The 11,905-nt window shown below is 43.3% G+C and overlaps 1 protein-coding gene across 6 annotated transcripts; it reads left to right on the top strand.

Annotated features, from left to right (window-relative positions):
- The first annotated feature begins 219 nt into the window (after positions 1–219).
- On the top strand, positions 220–5,302 carry CIRBP (cold inducible RNA binding protein). 6 transcript variants are annotated; one of them, XM_075902670.1, is made up of 8 exons: positions 220–369; positions 1,194–1,302; positions 1,407–1,513; positions 1,959–2,100; positions 2,185–2,269; positions 2,404–2,471; positions 2,892–4,916; positions 5,159–5,302. In XM_075902670.1, exons 2-7 carry the CDS (start codon positions 1,200–1,202, stop codon positions 2,906–2,908), a joined length of 522 nt encoding a protein of 173 aa, XP_075758785.1. In that variant the 5' UTR covers positions 220–369; positions 1,194–1,199; the 3' UTR covers positions 2,909–4,916; positions 5,159–5,302. The 6 variants fall into 6 exon arrangements, with proteins under 6 accessions (XP_075758785.1, XP_075758786.1, XP_075758788.1 ...); XM_075902671.1 differs by having other exon boundaries at positions 5,162–5,302; XM_075902673.1 differs by having other exon boundaries at positions 4,830–4,916.
- The last annotated feature ends 6,603 nt before the right edge of the window (positions 5,303–11,905 follow it).

Consider the following 11,905-nt stretch of genomic DNA (forward strand, 5'->3'; position numbering starts at 1 on the left):
CAACGGCCTCCACTGTCTTGCGGCTCACAGGAGCTCCGCGGCTAGTTGTGTCCCGCCTCGCCTCCCTTCCCCCTCCTGTCCAATCAGACCTTCCCGCCGCATTCCACCCCCACGTGGGGAATACGGAGCGCGCACCCGCTTCCCTCTTGGAGTCTTATGCATATTAACCAGGTTCTGACCAATCAGGAGCCGAGGCGGAGCTAGAAAGGTCGCGAAGCTACCTCATCCCGGGGCCGAGGGCGATTTGCATATTCATAAGCAGGGCGGGACCAGGCGAGGGGTATATAAGGCGCTGCGCCGGCAGCTCTCAGCGTACATCGTGCTGGGAGTTTGAGCCGCTGTGACTGCTTTGCACCCCACCGAGGACCGGTAAGGCGCCTGAGGCGAGGCGGGGGAGCCGGGCCTGCAGAGGCGGCGGTGTTGGACCCCGTCAGGCGCGGCCCCGCGGCAGCGGCCGGTTTCCCTAGCGGGAGACGCGTGTGCTGGGGGTGGGTCCCCGCGTCAGCCGCTGGCGTCCCCGGTGGGGCGAAACGCCGCCGTTTGGGCTGCTGCTGGAGGGGGAGGGCGAAGCGGCGAGCGACGACGCATCCTCGGAAACAAAATGGCGTCCGCGTTCGACCGGCGCAAAATGGCTTCCCCCATTATCGCGCCCCACTACGCATGCGCTGAGCGGGCGGGGCCAGGCGGGAGGCGCTAAGGTTCGGGTTGCGGGGCGTAAAGGCGCATGCGCGTTGCCAGGGGCGTGCAGCGCGTTCTGTCTTCCGCGGCGCGCATGCGCGCGAAGGACCTCCCCCTCCCCCGGGGCTCATCCCATTCAAACGCCTGGTACGCTGCGGGGCCCTTTGGTCTCTGGCCTCAGAGCCTGACTGATGGGAAGTGCTGAGCCTGGGGGACCAAGAGCGACAAGGAGATAGACCATGTATCTCTGGGTTAGGCCAGGCCAGGCCTGCTGCCAGACCTAATCCTCTGGTTGCTTTTCTGTTCTCTGGCTAAGTTCTTAGCCGCTTGGATCTGGACTAGCAAAGAGATGTCTAAAGCTGAAGTTCTGCTCAGCTGCTGTGAAATTGCATAAAAATATTTTTGTCCCGATGACACTGGTCTAGGAGAATCAATGCCTTAGTCCCCTGTGATTCAATGTACCAAAGCAACAAAAAACCTTTTCCTTTGGGATCTAACAATGTTTCATTTTACAGAACAAAATGGCATCAGATGAGGGAAAGCTCTTCGTTGGTGGACTGAGTTTTGATACCAATGAACAGTCACTGGAGCAAGTTTTTTCTAAATATGGACAGATATCAGAAGGTAAGAGCAACGTAAAGTGGTTGGGATGGAGGTTTTTGGGGGGGCTGAAGTGGATCTATGTTTTGGATAGACATAGGTAGTGGATTATTGTCTTTCCTTTTCAGTTGTGGTGGTGAAAGACAGAGAGACCCAGAGATCCAGAGGCTTTGGATTTGTCACGTTTGAGAACATAGATGATGCTAAAGATGCAATGATGGCTATGAATGGAAAGGTAAGGTGATGTTGTGATGCATGATCACAGGACCATATCTATATAGAGTATAATAGCGTTCTGTTTTGTGTCAAGCAGGGAAAACTTAACATTAACCATTGTGGTGAAATCATAAGTAAATATTTTACCAACAAAAGGGAATATTATTTTTAGGAGCAACTTACTGTGAAAGTCTGAAAATGAATAGGAATAAAACTCTTAAGGGCAGATTTGCTCTTTTCTTATTTCAAGCATGATTTTTATTTCTTGAATGCTCAGTAAATATTTATTGGTGATGGCTTGATTGCTCCCATATCCAAAAATCACAATCCATTACTGACACGAATGACAACCTAGTTCTTCCACTCTGTACCTTACATTTGGAGTGCTTTGTAATTGCTCCCCTGTTCTATTTTAAAAGCATGTAATGTTGATACAATTTATTTTTCCTCTTTACTGATTTTAGTCTGTTGATGGGCGTCAGATTAGAGTTGACCAGGCAGGTAAATCATCTGAAAACCGATCCCGTGGATACAGAGGCGGTTCATCTGGTGGCAGAGGTTTTTTCCGTGGAGGCAGAGGTCGGGGTGGCCGTGGCTTCTCTAGAGGTGAGCTTTGTGTAACTGGTTTTCAATACCTGACTTGACATGGACAAATTTTCAAGGTGTTAATCAGTCCTTTATTATCTCAAGGAGGTGGAGACAGAGGCTATGGAGGAAGCAGATTTGATTCCAGAAGTGGAGGATATAATGGATCTAGAGATTATTACAGCAGCAGGTAAATGCAATCAAAGTAGAGCACAAGTGTTAAAAAAGCTGACTGTTGTGGTTTTTGTCACAAACTCTTCTGAAGTAATTTAACTTGTTGGTATGTAAACTAGCTCAATCATAAAATATTTGTTACTTTTCCAGCAGGAATCAAGGTGGTTATGGTGACAGGTCTTCAGGAGGGTCCTACAGAGACAATTATGACAGTTACGGTAAGTCTTAGTTCAAAAGGGAACAATGAATATACTGTCATGAAAACGCTCTAAATCGATTGACCTGCAGAAGTCTGGAAATACTGTAAGGCTCAGTTGGACCATATCGCACTCTTGTTCTTGCCCGTAAGAACTGTCTATTTGCAACCAGACCTTGGAAATACCTGCCACTTAAAATTCCTAACTTTAATGCATGTGTTAGGACTTGCTTGGATCTAAGGCAAAGCAAGTAGTAAATACATTCCTGAAGCTGGAGAATTAGGCAAAACTCCAAATGCCCTCTAACAAACTTTAATCAAGGGTGGGGGAAGTTCTCTTTAAGTTCTAGCACTAGCCTCTGAAAATAATACAGGGAGTTGAAATGCTGGATCTTGTCTATGCTTCAGTGCCTTTACAATTGTGCCTGCTTCTTGTCCTCAGCTACACACAACGAGTAAAAATCCTTCCTGACTCAAGATCGTCCTTCCAATGGCTGTATTTATAAAGATTTTTGGAGCTTCGCTGAAATCGTTATTGTGTAGTACATCTACTTGTATTTTCACTTTTGTAGTATTATCAGTTCTGATCTTGTCAAACACAGCCTGACAGCTTCTGATATGAGATGGTCTGATTAGACTTTTCTTTAAGAAAGCTCTGTTTCCAAGTGTTTTTAAGCTTTTTTGAAAGCACTACGGATTTTATTTTATTCTCTGATATGAGCCAAGGTGTTTTTTAAAAGTTGTGAAGTTGGGGCCCCAATTCATTTTTTTGAGATAGAAAAGGACCTTTAATTTAATGTTCACTGGAAGCTGAACAAGCTGTGGACTTTTTTTTAAGTGCATTACCTTCGTCTCTTGTAACATTCCTTTAGTGTAGCAAGGTAGGCATGCAGCCTGGGTGTAAATTGGAAGGCAATCCACCTTGATATACTTAAAGAGAAACTTGCTTGTATGTTCAACCTGCATAACGGTATTTTTACTGTATGATGTAAATTACCCAGAAATAGACTCTCAAACTTACCATAAAAAGAGGTTCTTGAAAATGTTTATTTATATTGTCCTTTTTTTACTGGAAGAAATATGCATATTCCATTGATATTGTATTTGAAGTGGTAAAGGATTCTTGTATAAAGTTTTCTTTGGCTTTACGAAGCCTATTAAAAGACAGTCTGAAATGAACTCTGCTCCTGACATTTACATTTCATTGCACAACACAGTCCTTGAAGATCTTGTGAACAAACTTAATATGGATGAGAACTCCAAAGAAGAGAGCCTAGTGATAGAAGTTATTAAAGCAAGGCAGATTCACTGACTACTGGAGATATTATCTTGACAGTATTCACATGTCAAGATTTAGTTAAGATGTTTCCACATAAGAATAGTCAAATTGTCTAGTGGCAGACTGCTGAAAGTACTTCTATGGAATTGTAATGCCTAACTTGTAATACTTTAATCAGCAAAAATGGAGGGGAAAAAACATCTGGCCAGTTTAGTCACTGAGGACAGTTCAGGATTGTCATGAAAGATAAGCAGACATTGAAATTTGTAGTCTGAATCAGTCTTTTGATAACTGGACTAGATACTGGTTTGACAGTGTTCCAAGGTAGACAAATTGACTTAATTAGCTAGCTTTGTCATTGCCTTACAAGTTCTAAGAATTCTCTGCTAGCGTATGGAAACTGCAGTGTCCTTGGAGAAAAGAAGTGTTGTGCCTCCAACAGAAACCTCTGAGACGAAAGCTGCTTTCTGGGCTAGTTCATATGTGGAAATAGTCCTGTAATTCGAGGTAACTCCTTTTGCTCATGTCCGCATCCTTCCTCTTGTTGAGAGCTCATTTGAAAGTCTAATGTGCCTGTGAAATATTCCTCTGACAGTATTGATCAACTAATAGAATTTTTTTTAAATCCATGCCTATGCAATCTTTGGTTTGTGGCACAACTTCAGTTCCACAGGTCAGAGTTGGGCATACAGTCATGTTTTGCCTAGTAGGTATGGAAGCAAGATGGGAAACAGAATTCCCTGACTTGATTTTTTTTTGTTCATCTATTGACTCTTCCTAGACTCATTAAGTCACTTAATTGTAGCTTTCTTTACCATCTTACTTTGTTGCCATTAACTTTCTCCCATAGCCCACACTGTTCCTAAGCAGCCATGTCAAAGTGGTTAACTGTCTCTGCTTAAGGATCAAATGATATATTGGCTGGTATATCAAAGGCATCAGCCAGCCCTGGAATTTCCCAGACTGTGCTTCTGTGATGTGATAGGGTTCAGCGAATGGCTTGTGAAACCCTTGTTTATGATGTCACTTGTTTGGGGAGGTGGGTGGCATTGAAAAATAACATGATTGGATATGGCTAGTAACACACATTTGCTTTACCAGGTTGAAGAGAGGATGGACATTTGAACTGAAAGTGCATTCCTGAGGATTTAATGTGAAAGCAGTACCAACAATCCACTTTCTATGCAGGTACTACAGTGCATTCCCTTGTAAGAAATGGCTGAAATAAGAGAGCTTTTAGAGAAACTTGATTTTAGGTTTGGCATGTCCCAGAATTACATATGCTAATACTTTGCCTTATGTTAATGTCTTGTAAGAAATGAATGTTGATCACTTTAGGTAGTTCTTGATCAGTGGTTGCAGTCTTAGATGAGAATAAATATACACACCTGGATCTGCTCTGTAAAACTTACTGTCCTGTTTTATTTCAGCAGTGAGCTGCATTGAAGAGGACTGAAAGCTGTTGACTGAGCAGTGGAGTTAGAGCTTTGAGCAGTGTGCAATGCAGATCAAATGAGCAATCTGACTTGTAACAATTACAACTGATGGAATAAATAATCAGACTGGAAAAATAATCATTTTTTGTAAATGTTATGAATCACTTTTGACAGATAGTCATGGCATGATTTGATACAAATCTTGGGTTAATTTAAAAATTTTAGCACTGTGGAAATCTACCCCCTACTTGTGAAGGTCCAGTTGATCAGTAAGGCTAAACGTTAAGCCCCTATACTGGATTCAAAAAGGCTTATTTATGACATGGGAAATGAAGGCTATTCTTTCTTTAGACTGCAAATAACAAAATTGGTATCTGCAAAAATGATCCACAGATACCTGCAGATTTTCAGGGCTCTAGCTATCCTGCTTGCAAGACTCTGTAGTGTTCTATCTTAACAAAATACTTCAAATTTCTGCCATTTTAGAACAGGGTAAAAAAATATGGTGGTTTTACCACTTTGAGCAAATCCAATTTTTAAAAAAACTAGTCACTGAAGCATCACTGGAACCTTACATTTAGGTATAAGAGCAACATTTTCTACCTTTTGTGCATTCACAAATGTTGCTATGACCTTCTCATGGAGCTGTCATTTAAGTTGTCATTTAGCAGTTGAGCTACTGAAGGTGATGCATCACTAGCAAAACCTTTTCTGCCAGGCGTCTAGATCTGCAATATGAAATGGTGTAGTGGGGCAATTACTTGGTACTTATTAGTGGCTTTAAAGAATTCCCCATTACAATGAAAGTGGCATGTTGAGGCACTCTGACACACTCTTAAGTTGCGTGCAAGTCTGATGGAGTGCCTAATAGTGAATGCTAGTGGGAATGGGGTAGGTTTAGATGACAAGTTAATTACTTAGAAAAGTTAGATGTCTGCAAGTCACCAGGGCCTGATGAAATGCACTCTAGAGTACTCCAGGAGCTGATAGAGGAGGTAGCTGAGCCTTTAGATATCATCTTTGATAAATCATGGAAGACAGGAGAGATTCCAGAAGACTGGAAAAGGGCAAATAGAGTGCCCATTTATAAAAATGAATAAAAACAACCCAGGAAACTACAGACCAGTCAGTTTAACTTCGATGCCTGGAGAGATAATGGAGCAAGTAATTAAGGAATTCGTCCCCAAATATCAAAGAAAATAAGGTGAGGGGTAACAGCATGGATTTTAAAGAACAAATCATGTCAAACCAATCTGATAGCTTTATTAGGATAACAAGTCTTGTGGAGAAGGGGTGGATGTGGCATACCTAGACTTCAGTAAGACATTTGATACTATCTTACATGATCGAATCAATAAACTAGGCAAATAACTTAGATGGGGCTACTATAAGGTGGGTGCATAGCTGGCTTGATAACCATTGTCAGAGTAGTTAACAGTTCACAATCCTGCTGGAAGGGGCATAACAAGGTTCTTCAGGGGTCTGTTTTGGGACCAGTTCTCTTCAATATCTTCAATGATTTAGATATTGGCATAGAGTATGCTTACTAAAGGGTTGCAATTGCTTTGGAGGATAGGGTCACAATTAAAAAATGATGTGAACAAACTGGTGAAATGGTCTGAGATAAATAGGATGAAGCTTAAGGACAAATGCAAACTATTCCACTTAAGAACAATCATACAGAATGGGAAGTGACTTGTCTAGGAAGGAGTACTGCAGGAAGGGATCTAGGCGGCATAGTGAACCCCAAGTTAAATATAAGTCAACAATGTGATGCTGTTGCAAAAACATTCTGGGATGCATTAAAAGTGTGAGCAACACATGAGAAGTCATCCATTCTTCTCAGTGCTGATTAGACCTCAATTGGAGTATTGTGTCCAGTTCTGGGCACCACATTTAAAAAAAGTGAAATTGGGGAAGGTCCAGAGAAGAGCAACAAGAATGATTAAAGGTCTAGAGAATGAGCTATGAGGGGGGAAAACAGAAGGAATGGGGCTTGTTTAGTTTAGAAAAGACTGACGGGACATGATAGTGGTTTTTGGGTACCTAAGAGTTATCAGGAAGAGAGAAAATTGTTCTCCTTGGCCTCTGATGGTAGGACGAGAAGCAATGAGATTAAATTGCAGCAAGGGAGGTTTAGGTTGGACATTGGGAAAAATTTCCTTCAAGTGGTTAAACACTAGAATAAATTGCATAGGCAGGCTGTGAAATCTTCCATCAATGGAGATATTTAAGAGCATGTTGGACAGACACTTATCAGGGATGGTCTAGATCATGGGTTCCCAAAGTGGGGACATGCAGAAATTCCAGGGGGGGTGGGGTGCAAGGTGACCCAGCCACCCAAGCTTTGCTGCTATTGTTTTCAGACCCAGTTCCTTTTTTCCCCTCATTTTGCTGCTACTATTGGGGTGGGGTGTGATGCTGAAAAGTTTGGGAACCACTGGTCTAGATGGTGCTTGGTCCTGCCGGAGGGCAGGGAGACTGGACTGGATGACCTGAGGTCCCTTCCAGTTCTGTTCTATGTAAGAGTTGCACTCGGATCCATTTTACAAAAATATTTTAAGGTGGGGAAGACTTCCTATTACCATAGTGCTCAGGATTCTGAGTTACTTTGAAGCCCCATTGTTTTGGTGCTGTACATGTGCCTAACTTTACAAAAGCTTAATGCAGGGGTGGGGGGAACCTCAGGTCTGGAGGATGGATGCAGCCCCCAGCTTGCCTGGATCTGGACCTCAAGGCTCACAGCCTCCTTGCATTGGGGAGCTTGTGCTGGTGCTCCAGCCCCCCTGCTACTCCACCAAAAATCTAAGCTGCCCCTTTTCCCCCTCCCCCCCCCCCCCGGGCTCTGGTGTGCAAGGGGAATGTGAGGAATGTCTTTGCTTCTCAGTTGCGTGTCACGTCAGTAAGGATTTTTGTGTGGTCTTGGACTGGTTCTTCTGTGGGTTATTAGCCCTCACACCTGTTTAATGTAAGGACTAATCGGTACTTTTGGTTTTGCTGGAACTATTCATGTAGAAACCAGAGTACGCCCAGAGCTATTATAGTGCTATGTATATAGGTAAAACTAATTTTGCTTGAGTGCAATTCCCTTACCTAAATAAAATACAAGATCTGCTTGAGAGGAGCCGAATGCTACAGTTTAGAAAAAAGGGGTGTGAATGGCTTACAACAAAGTATAAATGGAAAGATGCCAGTGGATACCTGGGCTGTTGCTACCTATGGTAAGCTGCTAACATTCATAGAAGCATCCTAGAATACTTGATCTGATAGGAGGTATCTGAGCCTTTAGCTTTCATCTTTGGAAAAGTGATGGAAGTTAGGAGAGATTCCAGAAGAGAGTTCTTATTTTCCCTTTTCCAACCCGGGAAACTACAGACCAATCAGCTTAACTTCTGTGCCAGGGAAGATAATAGAGCAAATAATTAAAGAATTAATCTAAACATCTGGAAGATAAGGTGAGAGGTAACAGCCAGCATGGATTTGTAATAACAAATGTCAAACTAGTCTGCTATATTCCATTGATAAAGGAGAAGTGATAGAAAAGCATGAGATATGGTCTTGCATGACTTTATAAATTAGGGTAATACAACCTAGATTGGGCTACTATAAGGTGAGGTGAGTAACTGTCTGGATAACCATTCTCAGAGTAATTAGTTCAGTCCTGCTGGAATAGCATAACAAGTGGGGTTCTACAGGGATCTGTTTGGGACCAAATCTGCTCAATATTGGCAACGATTTAGATACTGGCAGATGACATCAAGCTGGGAGGTGTAGCAAGTGCTTTGGAGGGCAGGGTTAGAATTCAAACTGATCTGGACAAACTGGAGAAATGGTCTGAGGTAAGTAGGATGTAGTTTTATAAGGACAAATGCAAAGTGCTCCACTTAGGAAGGAACAACCAGTTTCACACAACTGGAAACGACTGTTTAGGAAGGAGTCCTGCAGAGAGGGAGTTAGGGGGTCAAAATGGGCCACAAGCTAAATGAGTCAAGTGTGACACTCGCAAAAAAAAGTAAACTTTCTGGGATGCATTATAACTGGAGTGTTGTGAGCAAGTCACAAGTTAGTTCTGCTGTATTCTGCACTGATGAGGCCTTGGAGTATTGTCCCGTTCTGGGCACCACATTTCAAAAAAAGGTGAAGAAATCGGAGAAGGGCAACAAGGTCAGGTGGTTAAACTGGAATAAATTGCCTAGGGAGCTTGTGCAATCTTCATCACTGGAGATACTTAAAGCAGAGTGGCTAGACGCCTATCAGGGATGATCTATATTGGTCCTGCTGTGAGGACTATAGAAAGGATGTGGACACATTGGAGAGGGTCCAGTGGAGGGCAACCAAAATCATTAGGGGGCTGGAACATGAGACCTATGAGGAGAGACTGAGGGATTTGCATTTGTTTAGTCTGCAGAAGAGAATGAGGGAGGATGTGATAGCAGCCTTCAGCTTCCTGGAGGGAGGTTCCAAAGAGGATGGAGAGAGGCTGTTCGCAGTATTGATGGATGGCAGAACAAGGAGCAATGGTCTCAAGTTAGAGTGGGGGAGGTCTAGGTTGGATATTAGGAAAAACTATTTGGCTGTCTACATTTGCAAGATTTTGCGCAAAAACTTGCTGCCTGTCTACACTGGCTGCGAGTTCTTGTGCAAGAACACTGATGTTCTAATGTAAAAAAGTGCTTCTTGCGCAAGAACTTTGACGCTCCCACTCAGGAATAAGCCCTCTTGCGCAAGTGGCCAGTGTAGACAGGCCACATGAATTTCTTGCGCAAGAAAGCCGGATGGTTAAAATGGCCATCGGAGCTTTCTTGCGCAAGAGAGCGTCTACACTGGCACGGATGCTTTTGCACATCTCTTGCGCAAAAGTACATGCCAGTATAGACGCTTTCTTGCGCAAATACTCTTAATGCAAAAACTCTTGCGTTAAAGAGTATTTGCGCAAAATCTTGCCAATGTAGATGTAGCCTTTCACTAGGAAGGTGGTGAAGCACTGGGATGGGTTACCTAGGGAGGTGGTGGAATCTCCATCCCTAGGGGTTTTTGAGTCTTGGCTTGACAAAGCCCTGGCTGGGTTGATTTAGTTGGGATTGGTCCTGTCTTGGGCAGGGGGCTGGACTTGACCTCCTTAAGTCTCTTCCAGCTCTGATTCTGTGTCTGGACTTGACCTCTCGAGGTCCCTTCCCATTCTAGTGTTCTGCAATTCTAATAAGACAGTGCTCTCCTTTCCCTTTTCATATTCAATAAATGAGCTCAAATGCATTTCATATCTTCCTGCAAGGGTGGGGGACCTTCTTTGGGTTGGGGGCCAGTTTGTGATGTGACGTATGGGAGGGAGGGGGCAAGAGTGGCCTGGGAGTAGGGGTGTAAAAGCAGGGTGGGGGGAGTGCAGGGCTGGAGCACCCATGGAGGCTCCTGTGTGTGTGGAGGGGAAGTGTGTGTGTGTGTGTGTGTGTGTGTGTGTGTGTCAGTAAAACCCACTGAAGATCAGCCTTTCTAAAGTGAAAATTGTGTATCGTGATGGCTAGTGAATAGAGCACTAAACTAGGAGCCAGAAGATCCTGGCTTCTATTCACCAAACTGCTCTCTGACCTTGGGAAAGACTCTCTTCTATGCCAGTCTTATAGATGGAAACTTCCAAGAATGATGAAAGGAAGGATTTATGTATACATGGCAGGGCAAATCCTCAAGTCTACTTAATACCCTTACTGACTCCAATGAGAGTTTAAACCCCTTCTCCCCCACCAACCCTCCAACCAGAATTTTGCCTGATATATTTAATAATTTGTCTAGAGGTGACAATTGGAGCTCTGCCTGCCAGCTGAGGGCAGTACAGTATATGAACCCTAATGGGCTTGAATGCCTTAATGATAAATGCCCTCTCAGAAGTTACAAACATGAATCTGAATCAGTTTGGGATGAAATAGATTAAATAACAGGCTGACAGGTCTTAATAGAAAGTTTCTTACACAAGACTCAGGGAGTGGTTTAGAGATGTGGAACTAGTGACACCTAATGGCCAGTGTGAAAAGGAAACTAACGAAAAGGGGAGAAATTTCCCCAGTGAAATCTTGAATTAGGGCATTTTGAAAAACATGCTCTGTAACCTTCCAGAAGTTCTAGTCTTTAAAATGTGTCCTTTAAAGGTTTCTCTTCAGAGAACAGGCTTACTAGCAACACAGTGTTACCAACACCAGCCTGCCAAAAAACTCAACATTCCTGGGGGAGTCACTGCTAAGGTGAATTATTTATTCATTCATGGGCCTTTAACTGAGATTTCCAAAAACAATTAGGGCTAGATTTTCAAACAGCTCGGCATAAGCAGCTGCCCAAAAGACACCTGTATTCTAACTTGTCTAGCACTGTTTTGTAAACCTGCGGGCAGATCCTCAACACATGTAAATGGACACAGCTGCATGATGGAACTATGATACTTTATGGTGGTAATGGGCAAGCTGCGTATGACCCATGTGACATTTTATTTACCACTGCCTATGTGCAAGGTTGCTGGTTTCCAGGCCTGTAGTTTTTTCCCTAACAGTATTACTAAAGTGACACGCAGGTAAAGCAAGAACACATGAAGTGAGGTGCATGCTGATTGCACACAACATTGATTCTGAGCACTGCGCAATTCCTCCGCATCCAATCAAAGCGTTGCTATGGTTCAATCGGCACCCCCTGCAAATTGGAGGTACACAAGCACAATTAGAAAAACGTCCCCATTCTGGGAGACTGTCTTGGTTATGACAA

This window comes from Pelodiscus sinensis, chromosome 19 (assembly GCF_049634645.1).
Source record: "Pelodiscus sinensis isolate JC-2024 chromosome 19, ASM4963464v1, whole genome shotgun sequence".
Classification (NCBI taxonomy): Eukaryota; Metazoa; Chordata; order Testudines; family Trionychidae; genus Pelodiscus; species Pelodiscus sinensis.